At 45.9% G+C, this 22,045-nt stretch overlaps 1 protein-coding gene across 1 annotated transcript; it reads right to left on the reverse strand.

Annotated features, from left to right (window-relative positions):
• Window positions 1–2,984: 2,984 nt before the first annotated feature.
• LOC104156956 lies at window positions 2,985–21,692 on the reverse strand (the record flags this gene model as incomplete). Its single annotated transcript, XM_009703146.1, has 3 exons — window positions 20,026–21,692; window positions 6,243–6,599; window positions 2,985–3,129 (listed from the first exon to the last, which is right to left on the reverse strand). Coding segments are annotated over exons 1-3 (2,140 nt in total), but the record flags the coding sequence as incomplete, so codon positions are not given.
• Between the last annotated feature and the right edge of the window lie 353 nt (window positions 21,693–22,045).

A 22,045-nucleotide genomic window follows, 5' to 3' on the forward strand; every position in this document is an offset into this window, starting at 1 on the left:
CGAAAACCTCCTCTCCCCAACAGCCAGCCTATTTGCCCCTCGGTTCCTCAGCCGTGCTCCACACAGGCTGAAACCTACTCGCTCACCCGACTTCGATGAACCGGGAAAAGCCTGACGGTAGTTTAACACTGTAGGCAAACATCCAGGACAGGATACCGCTTTAATTAAAGACATTTAAATTTACTCATCTAAATGCCGGAATCCACATTTGAAGAAGCCATCTAAATCAGCAGGTATTGGTGACAATTAAAACGGCAGAGAACGCAATCCACCTCACCCAAAGGCAGCTCCTACTCTAACCTTCATTGACTGCAACAGCTAGGGCCTCAGACTGGTTGTTTAAATGTAGATACTTAGCACCATTTTAAGCATTTTGGATGTCCCACTGGCCTCCTGCTGCCAGTGAGGAAAGGAATGGGTGTCCCATAGGTCCTCGGTCCTCTCCACCGGCTGCGGGCAGGTGCTCAGTTGCCCCGCACAGCCCTGGACCCCGGGGTGGGTCACAGAATCAAGCCCGAGTCCTCCACCGCCTGTAATGGGTCTTCTAATGTTTGACTCTATGTAGGTACCTACGTTTAGGCTAAATTTAGGTGACTTAAACTTGAGCTGAATCCCACCCCACCTACTCAAACCTGAGCCTATCTAAAGGAGTTCACCAATTAATTTAGCCAAATCCAAGTCCCACACCACAATATGCAAAAAAGATGGGTTAGTTTTTAAGATACTTCTGAAAATTGTTCTACTGTGATAAATAGGTAACCTACAATTGAAATTTTTTGAATTTAATATAATTGAAAACTTGTAACCCTTTAAGCACAAAAGTGGCAAACTAAGCCTCAAGGGAAGTTTCCCTTACATGTTGGCTGGTTGTTACTCTGTCTCCTACAGCATGGTGATTTTTCTAAAAATTTACATCTCCAATTCTACCTCCCATTGTTATAAAAGTAGACATGCAATGTACTAGGCTTTAGCCTAGTAACCAAAATAACTGGTTTTCAGTGCTTGGGTTTAGAATTTCTTTCCATAATAAAGGGCTTTTGTGCTATCAAATTTCACTGTGCATGAGCAAACAAAAAAATCTCACATGTTCAAAGACAAGGAAATGCCTTGTGAATTTAAGAGAAAAAGGAAAGAGATCAGAATGTGTCACATCAGTCACTTTATTATTTCTGCTAGAGCTACCAAACAGATGGTTGCAACTGCTCTCAAACTGCGATGTCCGTGATACTGCCCACTTGCCTTCAGGGCTTTGATTTCAGAAGCTTTTCCTGCTCAACTTCTACCTTCATTGCAATGAGTCATCAAAGTCACATCTAGCATCATCAATATTGCTTCGGCTTCATTGTCTTGAAAAGTGGCAGAAATCTTGCTTTGTGTACTTGTCATGCTGATACGCTTATGTTTAGGAGACCAGTTATTCAAAAGCCACATACCTGGAAAGATACTGCTCTCGGGCAGTTGTCTAGGTAACCAGTATTATTTCATGTGGTTTCCAAACATGAAATGGAAAGGATAAGGAAAAATAGAAAAGAATTCCTACTCTGTGATACTTAAAGAGTCTCTTTTTTTCAAAACTAGCTCATGGCAAACCTGCTACTCTGTGAGTGGTCCTTCTGGAACCATGGACTGAGATTCCATGTAATCTCAGCAAGGGTCACAGCATTAGATGTCTAATTTACCTCGATGCCTAATCTGTATCATTAAGTATACTGAGATACATACAGCAAGAACACACTCCAGACATGGGTTTTAAAGTAGTTCCCAATATTTTACTACAACATAAATTAAAAGGAAAATACTAATATAGTATATTTAATGTATCTCATTGCTAGAGTCAGAAATTCTCAAGTCTGTTCCTTGGAGAGCACCTTCTGAAGAAAACTGTCATGCTCTATTGAAGACTGGAAAATGCAGTTTTAACATGTTCTTATAGAAATTAATTTGTAGTTGAGGGATTTTTTGAGCAGAACTTGGACATCACTGCAGCTAAAACTTAGCTTAGAACCATAAAAGCCAAGTACCGACTAGTAAACATACAGGTAATTTTAATAAAGAAACATTGAAAATGCTATTTACTAAGTTTCCTGCTTCAGTGATGGCAAGCCCTGATCCAGGCACCTTTACTTCTTCTCTCCATAGAGAGGCAGTGAAGGTACCCAGTAGTGTTTTGTTCACTATTAACAGCGAAGGATATAAAGCGAAAAAATTGGTTTTATTTCCGACCCTTGCCAGTGAAACATGAATAACTGTTCAGACTATGCTCACAGCAGTCTGAAAGAACACAAATGGTATTAAGCCAGGCTCTTCTGGTCCCACCTGCCAAGAAATGTTCCGCTAATACTAGATATGACTTTCTATTAACTCAAGATAGCGTTGCATGCTAATAGTAAACAATTACAGGAAGAATACACAGGGCACACCAGAGAGTCCGATAAAGGGTAATGCTTCCAAACAGGCGATCTTTTCCAAGAACCTGTCCATCATGTACCAGAACCCTGGCTGGGCTACACTCACCACTAAGCAACTGCAACTGCATACACTTCTCTGAAACAAACTGCTTAATTATTTAAGGCTTGCCTGTCTAGGTAGTTAAGCTGAACACATGGCAAACAGAAAATGAAAAACACATGTGCGGTGTAGCTATGGTTTGGGTATGAACTCGAGCATATTAGACCCTACTTCCTTCATATTCTATTATTATCTTCAGGCAACTACGTGAATAGAGAGCGGAAAATATAGGAGTGTAAGTAAGTGGTACAGAAGAATAAACCATAGCAATGTCCAACAGAAGATGCGAAAAACAAGTTTTACATGAACACAGCAGCTACTAATGAGAAACTCGCAAAACAAAGCAACGTAGCTGGGTACTACTTTGTCACCGAGCTGGTCAGCACCCTTTGGTGTTCCACGCTATAATCTACTTCCTGACCAAGCTGGGGTAGGAAGCTGAGATCTAGAAAGTTAGGAAGACTTGTCCATCTTACCGTTAGATGTTCTCATCTGCCGCCTTCGTCCAACACGGTCCAGGCCGATGGGGGTACTTTGTGAAAAGGTGAGCGGCCGGAACCTGGCTGAGACAGCTTTGTAAGGGGGTACCTGGTGTGCTGGAAGGGGTGGCCGTGTCACAGGCTACAGAGAAAACAGGAAAATCCAGTATTAGTAAAGCTACCAGCAAGTCCGACTGAGCAAAACTCAGGTATGAAGTAAGGTTTCTTCAGCTAGCCCAGCTAATTACAGGGACAGTAAACCCCCTACTTTGAAGTGACATTGCTTAAACACTGCATACCATACCCACCAGCAGTGCAGAAAATACTGTATTGCGTTACAGTTCTCTGTTACATTAAAAACTCCTTAGCCTTCTGTTATCATCAGACACGCTCTGTAGTTTTCATCTTGTAATACTCCGTGCCCAAACGCTCTGGGATCTAACCGCTTTGAGAACAGCCTGCGCAATGCCGGCTGGCGTTGTAAACACGCGTCCGAAGGGAAACCCAAGGTGAAAGAATGACCAGAAATGCTACGGCTGGAAGCTGTGTTCATTTCCTGGGACGCTTGCTTTCTTCAAATAAATGTATTGCTTTTAAGTAAAATAAACGTATTTTACAAGGCAAAAATAATTGTCTAAATGATCCTCTGCTCTGAATTTCCCAGGAGTCTCATTAAAAAGAGGTAATATCAGGTTTACTCGTAACTTTATCTAGAAGCCATTTTCTTTAGTTAAATCATTTGTTTGCTTAATTACGATTACAGAACCTACCCCTGTTTTATTTGCAAACTGAGTCTAATTTTATGCTGTCCCTGAAGAATCCCACATTAGCCAGGCTGAATGTCCTTGCATAAACATTCAACATTAAAGAGCCAGACCTCAGCACACGAACTTCAGAGAAACTCATCTCTAGATCCTCTCTCATCCTTCAGTTGTTACTGCTCATAGGCCCTTCTATCAAGTAACCTGAAACAGTAGGGATGGCTTTTCAATTAACTCTCTCTTGACGCTCTGTTATGAAACCAGTGATTTAGTATTGTGTGAAAACGTTTCCTCACATCTAAGCCCTCAGACCAAAACAGAACACAAGAAGGAGGCAGCATTACACTTTTCAAATATTGGCATGGGTTTTCAAAGCCTTTAAGAAAAAAAAAATCACCAATGTGAAGATCCGTCTTCGAAAGCCCCACCTAAAATACTGCTAGCACAGGTATTCCTGCTTCATTAGTCCTTTCTTACGTTCCAGCTACAAATTTACTTTCTATCATGACTGCCAAAATCCTCAAGTGTATTGAATATGATTTAACTACAACCTCATCTTAAACCTCATTTTCCTCGGTGCTTTAGCAATATGCCAGGATTCTATCACGGAGCAACACCAAAAGGGAAAGTCCGATATATTGCATCGAGTAGCTCACAGAAGTGATGGCAATTACTATACACAAGTAACTGGCTGACAAAGCAACTAAGCTGTTTATTTCTGGGCAACTAAGATTTTCTGGTAAGGCTTCAGCCCAGACCCCTTCCCCAGACAGACAAGGATGTGCTGTCACTCAGCAGCAGGCCTGGGAAGACCATCCATCGCTCGGGTTAAAAGCCTGTCCCTGCTGGGAAGGCTCCGCAGTTTTGGTCTCGGCCACGGTGATCCAGCAATGTCCCCATCTGACCCCCCCACCAGCCCTCGCGGCACCATGGGAGCACTGCAAGGGTCAGCTCAAATACCTGCCCTGATGCGTGTTCCTTCGTTAATAAACTGATGCCAGCAAGCTCTGAAGAGAGATCCATTTGTTTTCAGCAGTAAATGAAGGGCTTGGAGAGTGTTAAATGACTTCCATGGTACAGCAAGGACTATTTGGGTTGCCAATACTTACTATACCTTGAAATCCATCTATTATTCTTGAGTAAGATAGCCTAGAATTTGTAACAGTAATTTTCCTCTATTCTTTTCCTCCAAGCTAAGTAGTGATAAAATTAATTTTAAAATATCCCAGTTATATAGGGTTTGAAACTAGGGCCTTTCCCTGGGTAAAAGGTTCATTGGTTTCAGTTGGAGTTTTGCTTCAAGATGCGTTTTTCATCAGGGAATTATAATGAAAAAATGTCCAATATACAGTATCAATGTTCATGTTAAAAACTGCTTTTCACAGGAGACTGAAAATCCTGCCATTGTTTCAGCATTTGATTTCAGCCAGGGGAGTACCACTATCGAGTGGCCTGAGAAAGATTAAAAGGATTCAAATTCCATTATTAACCACTAGAATCACAATTTTTGAGGATGTAAACACTATTCATTTTTTCCGTTGCTTTATCAGCTTGACAGTTGCTTTAGGTAGGAGTCCTCCAGCTTCTCTGGAAAGTGAAAAACACCCGATCGGTGCAGCGTCACAGAAGCCCAGGAGCCTGCAGCTCTGCCACCAACTGCGAGACGGGGCCTCCGCCACCAGCACAACAGCAAGTTCCTCTACACACGGTACCCGCTCAGCACTGCCTCCAGCGAAAAAGGAGCGATTTTTATCTTTCAGAAGCTTTTTTATTTCTCACGCTCTTACCTAAGCCAACAGAGATGGCAAATAAGTATATAGGTACTGCTCAAGTGCTAACTCAGGCACATGCTATTTTCTTGCAGGCTTCCTACGTTCATTCCATCATGTCAATTTAGTAGTATATATAAGCAGACATTTTATTCACATTGCCAGTTTTCTTAGATTCTTTCTTATTTCATTAATTTCTCAATTTATTACCAATATCCTTAAGCAATGTCCTTATTAGTTTTAAGCATCCTTGCTATGCCAATACCAAGATTTTGAACACCACAGCTAATGTCTCAGTTTTGAACAGGCCTGTTTTTGGAGAATTTGAAATGATCAACAAATAAGGTATTATTATCATATTTGTTTGCACTCCTCTGTTCCTCAGGCCCTACACCCTGTAAGGAGACTAAACACACAGCTCTATTACACACAAATGACCTCTTATAAACCAGTATGAGACATAATGATCATTCCAAGAAAGAACTAAGGTTAATTTACAATACAGCAAAGATTATCAGCATCAGTTTTATTCCACACTGTTTTGTTTCTTAACAAGAAGACAAAGTAATTAGTGACCAGGAAAGCAGAATTGTAAGTACACGATGTCAGCTTGACAAAAGGGAAGGAAGAGAAGGAAGCATCCATTCTATTTTCTAGGCTGAAGACAGAGACAAGGAAGTGAAAGGGTCTTTTGCAGTTTGCAGAGAGCACATCTCTTATCTTACTTGTGTCAGCAGACCTTCTATCTCTTCTGCTGGACCGCTTCCATAGAAATTGACCCCACCGATTACAGAGATGGGTCTTCTTTTTCGCCCTCTGTGGTGGCCTACTGTGCTGCTTTGGATCACAGACCCGACAGAAGCCCGTCCTGGCTGATTTTCTCCATCCGTGCAGTCTGCCTTCTGAGACTCCACCGCAACCGCATCTTCTGGTATAGAGAAACTTCTGATCGACATCTGGCCATAGTCTGAGAGAGGTCTGGGCCGAGATCTTTTTCCAGAGCCCCATCTCCTGGGTGTGACTTTTTGGGTGTCTGCTTTTTCTTCATCCTGGGACCTCTTCCAGTGGTCATCAGAAACAACCTTTTTAAATGTGAACAAGTCAAATAAGCCACAGAATTTTCTGACAGTTCATCATTTGTGAGTTTTTCATATGGCAGATCAACTTAACATTGCTAAAAGGAAAGATTTACCATAAATACAACAAATGCAATTGACAATTCAGGAAGAGAGTAACTTTGCAAAGGAAAGACATCGTGATGCTTGTGCTAAGTAAGCTTAACACCCAACCACCAGCACCTCTTAGGTAAACATGACTCATGACACAAAAAAAATCACGTATTGCCTCAGCACTACAGACAAGCCCTATCCTAAATACTGAATTCACTGAACGATGTCTTGGAAAGACAGCTCTGGCACTCACAGGACTTGTTCCTATGCACAGGTAGGACGTTATCTGTAACACCGGTAAAAGTAATTCAACCAGCACGCTGTGCTTCTGGAGTCTTTACCAAGGCCTGCACTGGCAGGACAAGGGGCAATGGCTTTAAACTGGAAGAGGGAAGGTTGAGATGAAATATTAGGAAGAAATTCCTCCCGGTGAGGGTGGTGAGGCAGTGGCAGAGGTTGCCCAGAGAAGCTGTGGCTGGCCCACCCCTTGGGGGGTAAGGCCAGGTTGGATGGGGCTGTGAGCAACCTGGTCTGGTGGGAGGTGTCCCTGCCCAGGGCAGGGGGTTGGAACTGGGTGATCTTTAAGGTCCCTCCCAACCCAAACCGTTCCATGGTTCTATGACATTCCTCTGCTTTACCTCTCTTCAGTGATGAAAATAAACAGCAAGGCTGCAGTCTGACTGCTTGCTGATCCCAGGTAACTTAAGCCGATACCAAACCGATCCCTCCTACCACCCACTCCCACACTCTCACCTGGGTCAGATCTAGAGATTGTGCACCCATGTGCGAATTGGGTGAGCGACCGCATCCAGTCTGGAAGGGAGAAGCTTATTTTCTACACGCTCAGGGAGGTTATACTCATAGGGACTAGGACCAGAGACACATTGTAACACAAATACAGGAAAAACTGATGTTTTTAGAGAGGAAGCTTGGAAAATGAGCATGTTGTTCCTATTTAACAGCACACCTGGCTCACGGAGATTTAATGCCCACAGGTATCATAATTGCACTGGTACTACAAGTTTGGAAATAAAATAACCTCAGCTGAAGTGCTGGTTAGAGGGAAGGTTTCTAAGGATTTCAAGGCATTTGGAGTAATGCTGCTGTAAACTTTTCTAGCAAAACCCCTGCAGTTTTTATTTTGAGACAAAATACTGCACATAAAAATTCATATTCACTTTTCCCTCAAATTTCCAAATTCTCAGCATTTCCTTGGCTTTTCCTGGCTCCTCTATAAAGAATAGGAAAGAAACAGAGAGAGGAAGACCGGTGTTTCTGGGCAAGCAGGATTTTGTCTGTCTCTGGCTACATTTTGTTCATCTGTTCCAGACCAGATGAAGGCATTTCAGGTATTGCACATTCAAAGCGAACATGCAGCCCAAAATCAGCCTTTTAGAACAATGCCTGTGAAAGAGTGACTGGACTTCACTTCTGTCACCTTCGCCACCGACCATTTTCAACCAGGCCAGTACAACTCCGACGAGCCTTTTTCAGGAGGCCACCTGATACAGCGGGCAGATTTCGCTTTTTGTTTGAAAGTTAGCTTAAGACAAATTCGACTGTATGAAAGCACTTCAGCTAGTAGGCAGAGTTATTAAACAGTCAGCATTTCAACACGATTACTGCAATTAAGGTATGAAAAACTATCAATGTCATACATTCAGTTTTTTCACTTACAGCATGAAATCTATTCTAAATAGAGGACTTCCATAAAGTCTGATTTCTATGGCCTCACACCCGTCACTCAAGCGTGCTTCAGCTTCTCTGCAGGTTCCAGCTCAGGGCCAGTCCCAACGGCACAGGCAACGCAGTAGAGAGTGACTGCCCGGCTGCTGCACGACCCAGGTTCAGCCAAGCTCTCCCTCGAACACAGCCCCGCCGAGGTCAGAGCAGCAAAATCACGGGTTAGATAAGGTTCTTACCTCAGAATCGGACACAGGCAAAGGGTCTCCACATACGCAGTAGCTGAGAAAGGAGCTCATGAGAGTCATTTTATGCTTTTGTTTTGCAAAGTCTTGTCCGTAAGAGCTAAAAATGTGAGCACACTCTCTGCATAACCAGCCAGGCGAAGTTCATCCCATGATCCTGTACTTTTAGACTGAGGTAAGGACACGTCACATGTCATCTCCTAATCTGCTTTTTACACCCTTATCTTCAGCAATAACATTTGCAAAGAGAGGACTGCTCTCCTCCTGCAGCACTCCACCTACAGTAGTGATCCAACTGACAGCCAGATTAATCTCTGCTGTGCAACAAACAATGCTGAAGGACGTGTATTTTTAGCCTTAGATCTATAAACTGCATTGAAGAATACTAATTAAACAGAAAACTTAATCCTCTCATAGCAAAAATCAGAGGAAACCAGACTGAGAACCTCACATTCCTCTCAGTGACCTGCTGAAGCTGGACTTGATCAAGTGACCGCTTACCAGTAGGAATAAAATACCCAGCGCACATCGCATCGGCTCCAGTACTGCAGGCACTTAAGCGTAAGCGTCATTCTTGACATCAGTGAAAAAATCATGAGGAAACAATTTTGTTCTACCTATCATCGGCTTTATACTGATGCAGCACCACTGACTTCAAATGACCTTCTCTTGATTAATCCTTTATTAGTGAAATCAGGTTTGTGTTACACAATTATTACTGGTAACATCTATAGCCACAAGCAGAGATATACATGGCACCTCATACAGGACGAAAATCAAAAGGTCATGCACTGACTCATGCATTGTAAGTGTTGGTCAAAAATTTCAAGGAATTTGAAGATTTCTGAGAAGCAAAGGTCTAAGCTCAACCCACACTGGGTTTTCTGAAACTCAGACCCGCTAGTCTAGCAAGAGCAGAGGATCACCAGTGCTAGCAATCAAGATTATTCATCTCGTCTTTTAGGCCACATCCTCAGTCAGGTTTCTTCTGAACACAAACAGCTCTACTTATTTACACTGACGCAAATGAATTAATTTTATCTGGACAGCTAAATTCTTATGACAGAATATTAGTTAAGTTGTTTTATTTCAATCATTTTCCTTTTTCCAGGCAGCTGTGTATCTACACATACAACCGCTTACTTCGACCCAGGCTATGCTTTTATTTGCTATTGCTCCCATGTAATATGCCACTCTCAGGGTGGGATCCAGCTCCAGATTCCCACACCTGAATTTCGAGGTCTGCAGTGGAGGTGTCTGTATGTCAGCTAGGTGTTTAAGCTGTCGTCATAGTCTGTAGAAATCTGGGGTGAAATTTTGTTGCCTGAACATACGCACCCAGGGCCATTTCAAATGTCCTACGGGATCTAAAGTATCTCCTCCACCACACACGATGCAAGGATGACACGGGACCTACGGGAGGCCTGGGCCATCCAGAAGCATCCCCTGGAGATGAGGGGGAACCAGCCAGGGCCCCTCCAGCAGCACCAGGTGCTTATGTGCCAGCGATCGAGTTGAGCCCCCAAACACGAGCGTCAGCCAAGCCCACAGAGCCGATCAGCACCACGGGCAGGAATCCGGTGCCAAGCCGGATCGCAGGCAGATGTAGACGGCAACTACAGCCATGCTCCCCAACGCTGTGGGGAACCCCGCGTGGCCCCATCTCCTGCTCCAGCAAGGTGCAGCTTCCCCATGATCAGCACCACGGGCAGGAATCTGGTGCCAAGCCGGATGGCAGGCAGATGTAGATGGCAACTACAGCCATGCTCCCCAAAGCTGTGGGGAACCCCGCGTGGCCCCACCTCCTGCTCCAGCAAGGTGCAGCTTCCCCAGACGGTGCCTTCCAGCTGTGCGCAGCTGTCTGGGATACCTGCCCCTCATTGCACTTGACAGTTATTTTTAGGTAACTCGGCTCAGCTCTTGGTGCCGCTTTCAGGTGTGCTGTTTGGGGTGTGCTCCCCAGGGCACCCCGACCGCACCGACCCGGCTACGGCGGGAGCTTTCCCAGTCAGCCAACTACACTGGAGCCTGAGCCCCAACCTCTCCTTTGTCCTGGGGCCAGGCTGGTTTCCCAGTCCAGGCAGAGCAGCTTCAAGGACTTGACTGTGATCTCACTCCACTCGACCTGGCACTGGTACAACCTTGTTGCGTTTAATGGCACATGACTGCTGCTGGCATTCCCTGTTACTCATTAATGCCAATGTAAGCAACAACAGCATCAGGTGTTTAACCACTGAAAGCTTAGCTTAGCCTTTACAGCCAGATGAGAGCCAGGTACTGCAACTATTACCCAGACTGTGGTGTATTTTTGATAAATTCAGCTCTCCAAATTGTCTTCAGAGGGATCGCTGCCCAAAGAGCATGAGATCTCATCTGTACAGTACTGATAAAGTGTTGCTTATATGGATGCAACTTTTATCAGTGAAACGGCAAAAAATTGCCAGTACCCGAAACTGCACGGCAGGGCTTCTGCTGGCACAGTTACCCCAACCATGAGTAACACTTCATCAGCCTATACCTGACCACGCTCTCCACTGCAGAAAAAGCCCAGACTGTAAGTCCGACCCAACGCAGCCCGCTGCTCGTCAGCTTGCTGCTGTCGGTAGGCTTGTGTGGGCTGACGTATCGCTGCCACCATGATGGCAAAGGAAAAGTGATCCCTTGGTGATTTTTTGTTAATGTGTTTATGCCAATAAACTCCCTAACGAAAATAAAATCACCACTCTATAAACATGTTGATGCCTGTGTACGTTGCTGAGGCTCCCTGCCCACTAAGCTGCATTTCAACCCCTACCATCACCTATGTGGATTTTTTTTTAATTTTATTTCTATGTTCTAAGTGTACCAACACAATTGATGCTTCATAACATATACAAATAGACAAGCTGTATTAAGGGGACAGTTAAATCTCTACCTGGCAATCTGCTGGGAAGCCACAGGAAGGTGCTTCTTGGCCTTGCTGGTCTCCAGGGGAAAGAGCATCCTGGCCCCCTTCTGCCTTTTTTTTTTTTTCTCAGGTCCACAATAAGTTGCAATGCTTCTTGGTTTGGTATCTGTATTTTTGAGCTGCCTGGCTGAAATGCAGCCTTGCTAACTACAGCTGCCTTTTTCTAATCCAGAGACAAGAGATAATCAAAATCTAATAACGTCTTTACAAGAAATGCATACTAATTTCCAAAGGCATTTATAAAAAGCCATGATAAATGAAACAGTTGATAATTCTGGCTAAGTTACAAGGAAAACCTGAGTAGGCTGGGAAGTTTCCGAACACAATTACTATATATTCTCAGGGAAAACTTGTGATGGATAATCAGTTCTGTTCTTCTGTAAAAGCCTCACAGTATTTGTGCTATGTCATGGAGGTATCTCTCTATTTTGATCACATGAGGACACTTTTCTGTGTACGTTTAGGGTTCTATATAAAAATGTACAAACTTCTTAGCTAGCAATGACAGCTATATGCCAGTATTACAATTGGTGACTATTAAATAGCTGGTATTTCTGTATAACATAGTAACTGCCAAATGCTAGGAATTCAGCTGTAATACTAGAACTGATTTTTCAGCTCATATAAGCCACTAAAAACACACAGGACCAAGCGATCATGACCTAGTGGCTATAAATTATTTTATCACCTTCACTTAACAGAGCAGAAGTCCAGACAATATGTCTCCACCTAGGTACATGATAAAAGGCAACCTTTGCACCTTTTCTTGTTGCTAAACAGCAGTGGGGGAGCATTAGTTGAAGTTCATTTATCTTCACCACTAACTGAGGTCAAAAGCTTGTTTTATATTTCATGGACATGACCAATATTTTTATTTGCAAACTGTTGTGACAGAGACAGAGATTATGAGACTCCGGATACAATGCAGCCTCCCAGGGAAAATACATTTATTGCTTGCTTTCCGGATTTTATAAAAAGATCCCGAAGTGTTACCAGAGCCCAGTGACTCCCTGTTGATCCAACGGGCTGACAATTCCCAACAGCGATACCATCACAGCAATGGTTACCATGGAAATGAGCGCTTTGACGGGAGAAGAAAGCACCCATTCAGTCAGTGTTTGCATCTTCCATCACAAACTAGCCAGAATTATTAAACCAGTCCAATTCACTTAGAGGAAGAAAATTTCCACCTATTCCTTTCTAATTAAATGCAAATTGCACTACAGTCTTTTTCTTCACATCCCTCCGCCTCCTCTGCCACTAGCATCTTTTCTTTTTAATTAGTCTTTGAGAAGACCCCAAATAAACGCATTGATTATCTGTCCCTAGCATACACAGTGCTATTCGACCAGTGGTCTGCAGGACAGGAGAATGCGATCCGTGAAACAACCACAAAAAACTGTTTAAGAACATATGCATTTACACCTATACAAACAAGCAAAGCAGATGAAATCAAAGTACACAACCGTATTCAAAATTTAACGTAAGTTTTAGCTGCTTGGAAGTTATTCTAGCAAGATAATCCTCCTTTCCCCGCCCCTCCCCAAAACTGGGTGGACTCACAGTTTTAAAAATGACAAAGCACTGCTTGTGCTTCAAAGGGGGGGCCCCTGAAGGAACACCGCTGTGCTACGAGCTCCCAGAAGGGATGCAGGGAATGCTGCGCATTGTAATCAAGTGGAATTACGTTACTGTGCCTTGTAATCCGGCAACCTCAATCCTCATTAGCAACACAAACCACTGTGGTAAAACACTCATTTTGGAAGTTTTAGAAATCGGAAAAAAGTAATTCTACTCTTGGGATTTGTTGACACCAAAGCAACCGTGGCGTTCTAACTAACAAATACACCTATAAAGGCACACTAAGAGATCAGGCTGTGTAGATACAACCCCAAACAAAATTTAGCCATATATTTCCAAGGCATTTTTAACGCAGGTTTGCTTCACTGAACCTGATCCTTGAAAGCCTGCTTATCGTAATCAGGAAGCACAATGCTTTCCCTCTCAGCAACACGGCTCATCAAGATTAGCGACTTCACCTTCATAATATCCACATTTTGCAGATAAGGAGCAGACACAAAGCAGTTAAGTCCTGTAAGTCACAGAGGAAGCATAGGGTTGAACTGGAAATGACAAGCAGATCTCATGACTCTCAAATCTGTTCTTCAGTCTCAAGGATTTCCTTCGTCCTCTCCTCTAACTCATTTCCAAAACCAAATCAAGTAACCTAATTCTGACAGGCATAGGGGAGTTTGCAGGGAAATGCATTTGCTTTGCAGAAATAATCTCATCAGTCACAAAAATGCAAGCATGCTAAAACCAGAAAACAGTTTCCACTAGTTTTCCGGTGAGCGGTACTTGGGGATGGCTGGGTGATGCTCCAACGCTGTCCCTTCACAGGATCAGTTTGGTTGGAAGAGGCCTCTGGGACCATCGAGTCCAACCTTTGCCCTCACACCCCCATGTCAACTAGACCATGGCACTAAGTGCCACCTCCAGTCTTTTCTTAAACCCCTCCAGGGACGGCGACTCCACCACCTCCCTGGGCAGCCCATTCCAGCGCCCAACGACCCCTTCTGGGAAGAAATGCCTCCTCATTTCTGGCCTGAACTTCCCCTGGCAGTTTCAGACCATGCCCTCTTGTCCTATTGCTAGTTACTGGGGAGAAGAGACCAACCCCCACCTGGCTACCCCCTCCTTTCAGGTCGTTGTAGAGAGCGATCAGGTCTCCCCTCAGCCTCCTCTTCTCCAGACCAAACACCCCCAGCTCCCTCAGCCGCTCCCCATCAGACTTGTGCTCCAGACCCTTCACCACCTTCATGGTCCTTCTTTACTTCAGCATCTGAACTACAGCATGTAGTGTATAGTAAAGGAGTATTCATATTCTCTGGCTCTTTTTAGAAGATGTAGTGGCATTAATAATCCCTAAATAAATCCCTAAGTAATTTCTAAATCTACTCGGAACACCCTAGATCAAGTAACAGGTCTAAAAAAAATCCGTTTTCCTTTTATCTGGCAAACCAAGCAACTTTTTCCAGGCTGTTTTTGTAATACCCACTGGTGAACCTCAAAAGCCAGATGATAACCATTGGTTGAAGGTGGAACTTTATGCTAACAAAGCAAAACAGAAAAACCCATAGGCCTTTGTGTCTCTTCAGTGTCTCTCCAGGCAGAGGTCCTCTGGTTCCCCCCTCCCTCCACCCTTCCAGAGCAAAGCCTCATCGGTCCTGCCCAAGCCCAAGCCCAAGCCACCAGCAGGTCCCAGCAGCAGTCAAAAACTCCAGCTTGCGCGGGGTGGAGCTGCCCTCGGCAACTCTACGTCTGCAAACTATTACTTCCTAAAGCGTGGAGTAAGGGCGAGGCTGCTGTGGTTGACCGTGGAGTAGGAAGTTGGGAGGCTGCTGTGCTCAGTCTCCCCCAGCTCCCGGCCGACCTCCCCCCTGCCACAGCGTCCTGCTCCCCATCCCAGCACCACCAGCAGCCTCTGGATGCCAGAGAGGGGAAACACAGGCAGCTCGGAGCAAACTCCACAATTGCCTCTGCTCAACAATTTGGACATCGTAACCTCCTAGCATCGAGACGGATTTTCAGTGCTGACTACTCAACACGGTGCTCGATGTAAAAACCAAATTACACAGCCAGAAGTGCCATTCCACTCTCTGGGGTACTACCACTCCTGACCCCAGGGTGAGCAGCGCCTGGGGGCTGCTGAGGTGTCAGAGGAGAGCTACAGCACAGTCAAATTCTGCAAAGGCAGAGAGCACAAATGCAGCAAGGCAAGGGAGCAGCTTGCCTTGGGCTAACTGCAGTGGAGACCATCTAAGCTCCCCCTTCCAGCATCCGCAGACCCTTTCGTAGGGATGACAGGAACTCCTGTACTGCTCTCTGGTTTTCAGGAATGGCCAATTTTTGCAGAGTTACTCAGTCTAAAATTTAACCTGATCCAGAACTCAGATTACTATCACCACTGCCTTGTTTTTCTTCTTCCTAGTAGAGGATAGAGCAACGAATGATGACAGGCTGTACTGAACGGCAGACAGCTCTGCTGCAGCAAGCTGGAAGGGTTTTTGCTGCGATGGGAAGGTATTCGTGTCCTTTGAGGACTCCCTTCTGCAGCAATTCAGTGATCAGTTCTGCAGTCTGGGTTTGTAGCAATGCGCAGTGGTTTCTGGTTTAGTTCTGGGCAAGCGCTCCTGAAGTTGCTCTTGGGGAAACTGTGGAGACCCTGTGTGAATGCATCCTGACTTGTGCTGAGCAGCTCAGAGTTCAGCGTAAATCCAATGTCACTCGGTCCAACTGGAACCTCAGTTTGCTGTCAGAGGTGCTGCTGAGAGCCTGCTCCAGTGCTCTGCTGCTCTGTCCCCAGGCCCTGTAGCCAGCAAGACCGGAGTGCCACCGGAGTGGTGAGCCCTCGCTCCAAATCACAAGCCCCATAAGAGTACACCCAGTTTAAGAAGCTCCCCCCGTTATTTACTTTACCTAATTATCCTTCACAGTTCAGCACATTTTCAGTTACGCAGATTAAGCTGATGAAGCCACACTCTAAATTGCACGCAGATGAACCAGAGGTGAATAAATCCACAAAGAAGAGCTCAGAGAGCTGAAACCAGCTAGCTCCCAGCAGGCGTGCTCATGCCCGGCCCCACAGCACTCGGGAGCGGTGCTCGGTACCGAGGACACCCGTCCTCAGCCCCTGGGTGCTGCACGCTCCTTGGGGGTACCGAACACGACCACATCCCACCACCACCCGTTGGTTCTTCAAGCTAAGGACCCGCCGTCCCCCAAGCTAAGCCCTCTGAGCTCAATGTCCACAGCCCAGAGTCCCGTTCGGGACAGACCAGCTCGGCTCTGCCAACAGCTGAGCGCTGGGGCACTGCACGATGCGGATCCGTTGGGACTTCCGACCGGCACAGCACGAACATAAAGGAATCAACAGACAGGCCTTAGAGCACTTGAAATACAGTCTGCAAACAAAACGTGACCCAACCCTTGTTACTGCAGATTTACCTCTCATTCACTTACAGTCACGCAGGTAAGGTATTTAGGTAATAACAAGTCTGGCGTACGGTGAAGCCGGACACCAGCAAGGCAACTTAAATAGCAGGTGCTCTAAGAGCTTGTGAAAGACGAGCTGAAATGTCAAGTAACTTGATTTGTCTTTTTTGCAACAAATTCATAACAGTGTTTTGTTTAGGCAGTCTTAGTGGCTGACGCAGGCCAGTCCAAAGCAAAGAGTTTAAGTTTTCCTTATTTACAGTGACATGGGGCACTTCTTCAGGAAAGTAAAAACTACACGGAACAGTCCAAATAGAAACTTGTACTTAATCATCTCTTGATGCTATTCAAAAGCAGCATATTGAATATAAGTGACAGTGGCATCAAGCAGAGACTGGGAAAGGATGGGCTGTCACAGCCGAGCTTTGGCAACTCCGGCCTCTGGAGGTTAAGCAGCGCTGGGGCCCGGACCCAGGCTTAGCTACCTCCTCCCGGGGACGCAGCCCCTGGCCGGACCAACACCCAGGAGGCCAAACACCTCCCCTGCTCCACTCCAAATCTTGCATTTTGGTGAAACCAACAAAGTGACAGAACTGACAGGATCTCAGGCCTGAATCACAGGGGGGCGGGAATCCCCAAAACATCAGTTCAGGTAAATGGATAGATGCCCTTGTGTGAATACTGCAAAATCAGCTTTACAGCGCCGGGGCAACACCACGTAGAAATGTTTAGTTTCCACATTTCGGAAAGCATAGAGATGGACCAAGTTCCACAAACTTCATTTGCCAACTGATCTACTAGATGAGTGGGTAAGGGAATAAACTAGATTTGCTCCCAGCCACGGCAGCCCGTCCTGCAAGGAGAACACGTTTGACTCTGACCGCTTGGCACCTTGTAAGCTTTGTACTGAAATATGTCCCCAAGCCGCAGAGATTTTAGTGGTGGTACTGGAATATATACTGGCTTTTACAGGAGATCCATACAGAAAAGAAGATGCACAAAACATGGAAACACTGCAGATTTGTCCGTCACCACAGTGTATTTAAGGTTCAGCTAAAGCCTTAAAAACCTGGGACCTGCATGGCTCAGCACTACCTCTCCAATGACTGTTGAGAGTGAACCAAGCGCTCGGCTGTCACAGGGACGACTTGCTGGGTGGGTACAGTTCTGTACGCAGAGGTGTAAGGTAGAGTCAAAAACGAGTTGCAGTCAAAAGTTCAGACCTCAATGACCTCATCGCGTGAGTATGCGGCATTCATAAAAGTGCCTGCGGGCTGAATAAACGCCAATTAAAAAATAACCTGGCATCAGTATCTTTGGTACCAAACTACCTTCACGCTGAGGGAAGCATGCTGTAAACGAGAAGGAAACGAGCAACGAAACCCTCCACAGAAATGGCAGGAACCAACCGTACCACCCGCCCTGTTCTGCGGTCACTCCGAGTGCCACAGCCTTAGGGATGCGTATGGGATGAGGAGCAGGCGTGCAAAAAAGAGAGGACAGAGTTTACACCCCTTGCATAGGAAGGCAGACGTAAACCCTGTCCTGCTTCCGCTCCACAGCTACCACCTCCCAAAACTTTGCTTTTTTTGAGTCAGAAGAGGGGCCTGGACGCAGCCGCTCCACTTGTGTGGTGTCAGCTGTTTTTCTGTACGGAGGGGCTCCAGGCAGTGCTCGCAGCAGCGGGAGGGGGCTGCAGTCCCCGTGGCCGCCCTGGCAGCCCCCCACGTCCTATGTCCTGTCTCCTGCTGGGCTCCGTCCCGCGCCGCCCACCCAGCCGCTACCCAAACCCAGAGCTGCCACCAGCGCTCACGCCGTACTTTAGACAACTGAAGCGAGCACTAAAAGGGCACTGACAGTTAACCTAAAATATGTTATAATATAAAGTTTAAATTGCATGTTAGGTAATAACAGAATGTGGTGTTTAAAACTGCAGTAACTTTCATCCACCCAACACACACGTTCCTTTAGAAACCGTACGGGTTTGCTGGGAGGCTGACGGAGGCAGACCACCACTAGATGGTAGATGAGCAGCAGTAATTCCACCGCCCGCTCTCCTCCCCAGAACGAACACCGCTGTGTACGTCCGCACAGGGCCCTCAGCGCGAAAGCCTCTCCTTGCACACACTCTTAAACGAGACTTTTGGAAAAGATGGGTGGCTGGGGAAATGCTGGGACTCCAGACGAGGAATAACCTCAGAGCCCCAACATTTATACACGCTGGGTTTATTTTTCCAATTTTACCACAGCTGCAAGCACTACAGTAGACAAACTTGCTTTTCTCCAGCAGAAAGACCATATTGATAAGCTCAGTAACCATTTACAGTTAGTCTGCAAAAAAACACACCAGGCTTTTAAAAGTAAGACAGCTTCACAGACTTTACAGCACGAGGGGCTGAAGTTTGTGCAGCTGCAACAATTGCCTTTGTCTATCTCGTACCTACTTTTAGTCAAACTGAGGTGGCTTAAAAGATAGGTCAGCTTTATTTCGTAAATGGTTTCCGTATTCATACAGATTCAGAGGGATTTTTGCCCCGGTGTATTTTTACCAACGAGTAGCAAACCTTTCTCTGCCGCCACACCCTGTAACTCAAAGCCACACGACTGCGCATCGCCGGGGCTGAGGCGAGCCCGCGCCGTTTCAGAGGGGTGCAGGATACCTCTGACAGCCCCTCACCAACACTGCCAAATCACTGCGACTGCTCCAGTGCCAGCTCACACAGTGCGGTAGTAAGGGCACAGGGTTATGACGTGAACTCACCTCAGAGGTGCTGCAGTACATCTTTATATCCACCTACTGAGAGCATGAAATCATGCATTAGGCGCATCGAAACGCTGGTGTCTTCACGGAAGCATCAGTAGCAAGACACTCAGCCCAGCATCTAACGTACTCCTGTCTGAACTTTGCAGTCAAATAAACAACCACACAGCTTACCCTCAGCATGGCCATCACTGCACAGCGAAACCATTAGGTACAACTGAACACTTAAACCTCTGTACCGTATCTTTCACGCCACACTGCTCTACAAATATTACCACGTTCTGCAAGGCTTCCACAGGCAAAGTGTTTTGCACTGAATCAACACTACTTCAAAATACACAGGCTCTTTAAAGAGACCTTTCAGCTTGGAAGGAAACACAGCCAGACCCTGCTGAGGCTGGTAAAATCCGACAAGACCACACGACAAGCTGGTGTATCTGCAGGGTGCAATAAACTGCCCTTGAAAACGTACTTGAACAGCTTCGCTGCCAAAACTTTCCTTGATACTAACGCATAAAGAAGAAATGATTTGACATTAGCATCCATAAGAGAATATATTAAAGGAAATAATTGCTGTCAGCATATTTTAGCAATAACAAGCTGCAATAGCCATTAGTATTCAGGTTATTTTGCATTCTTTTGCATTAATAAAGACAAAAGCTGATAGATACATACACAGCTTCTAAAGGATTTTGCTTTCTTTCTTACCTCTTCCTTTTTCTCTTCAGCACCAGAGGCTAAATTGAGGCTCAGCTGAGAATGGCTGCTTATGCCACTGTCTTCGTTTCCATCATCATAGTACACAGTTTGCACCGAGTCCTGGAAGCAAACTGGATTCCTGCCCAGCTTCAGCCCCGGTACCTCGACTCTCTCCTCGCTCTCCGATGAGCTCAGTGACAACGTGCTGAGATGGTTTGGGCACTGGAAATTCATATTGCACTTGACCTTCTCTGCAGCGGGACTTTGAGGCTTTGGAGTAGTCGGTCTGACCGGAACGTGAGGGTTTTCAGCTTCATACGTAAACTGTTGGGTAGCTTTTGGTTCATCTGAGTCTGAATAAAACACTTCATTGGAAAATGGACTAATGTCATTCAGCGTGGGCGATAAGCTGTCGGAGTCTGGGACACCTGACGACATCCTGAGGCTTTTGTCTTCAGCAACAGCCACATTCATTTCAGTCTCTTTATCCCGAGCAACCGTGGGGCTTTGCAGGCAAGGTGTTCCCGGCAAGGAAGAGTCTGGAGTAGGTAGCGGGGAGGTGCATCTCTTTCTGTCGTGATCTGTGCTGCTAGAAACCCTGCGGGAGTAGTCATCGTGCAGTCTGCTGTTTGACCTTGCTCTCTGGGACTGCTCGCTGGGAGAAGGAGCCGTGCTTTTAGGGCCATCCTTCTTCCATGCAGCATCCGTAACGTTACTGACAAGTTTCAAAACTCGGTCAAAATCCTTTGCCCTGATAGGGCTCTTCCATCGCTTGGATCTCCTCTCAGGGTTCCCACCGGTTTTGTCCGAGTCGGCAGAAGTAACACTCACGGTCCTTGTCGGCATCTGTTTTTCATTCGCAACCTTGAGGTCGGTAAGGTTTGAGGTGGACTTCCGTTTGAATGAGCTTTTTTTCAGAAAGTTCAAATTATCTGAACTTTTGCTTCTCCGATAAATGATCCTGTTGTTTTCAGAGTCTTTCACCAAAATCTCACAGATCTTTGGCTCTGCGATGACAGGTGATGTTGGCCTAGTGCAGTTGTGATGACTCCGAACTTTATCCGCGTCCAGCAAGTTTATGCGGCCAGCACCATAAGCCCGCCTGATGCTGCGTGAGCGATGAGTATTCCTCAGGAAACACTCATCGCTCTCCTCCGCATCGGAGCAGTCAGAAGCTAAACCATCCACTGCATTCTGGAAATCATGCAGAGGCCCCGAATAGGAATACCGGTTAGCCTGAACTCGCACCACTGCCCCGTTTGAACCATGTTTGCCTAGGCCGTTCTCATTTAAGATGTCTGAGCATTCCCGTGTTTGAATTCCATGGAGAACTGAAGATTTCAACTTCTTGAAAGATCCCATTTTTCTGATGGAAGACAAAGCGTTCCACGTGGACGAGTTGCCCATCAAAACCAGAGAACGAGGCCTGTCAGAGCTGGAATTAGCCCGCTTCCGAGGGGTGGTGAAAAAGCGCATGATTTTGGAAGGGCTGAGTTTATCCTCTTGAATTTCCTCCTCGTGACTGTTGCTGGTGCCGTATCCCCCATTATGGCTGACACAGGTAGTCTGGTTTTGGGGCTCTTTATTATCCATAACTATACAAGTAACGGTGGTGCCATTTCCACAGCCGTCCGGAAACGTCGTCATGCTCTCGATGCTGTACGCACGGAGACGGAAGCTGGGGCAGCTCAAAGCGGCACTGCCGTCTCCACCAGCCGACCTCCCTGCCTCTCCTCCATCCGCCGCACCTTGGTTCGCCTTGCTTTCGCACCGGCGGGGTGAGCCCAGCTCCTCAGGCTGCACCGCCTGCATCAGGAAAAGAAAAGCAACTGTTAGAGAAACTTCCTTATAAAGCCCCCAACTAAAACAAGGTTGAGCCCCGTTGTAGGAAATAAAGACGCATACGAAACGAAGGAGGTCTTTTTGGCTGAACAAAGGTGTGTTGCAGTGGTGAGGAGAAGGCATTCGTAACTCCCTCAAAGTATAATTGCATGCATTAGCGATTCAAGAGACTGGAATAGTTGCAATA

This window comes from Cariama cristata, unplaced genomic scaffold (genome assembly GCF_000690535.1).
Source record: "Cariama cristata isolate BGI_N322 unplaced genomic scaffold, ASM69053v1 scaffold26800, whole genome shotgun sequence".
Classification (NCBI taxonomy): Eukaryota; Metazoa; Chordata; class Aves; order Cariamiformes; family Cariamidae; genus Cariama; species Cariama cristata.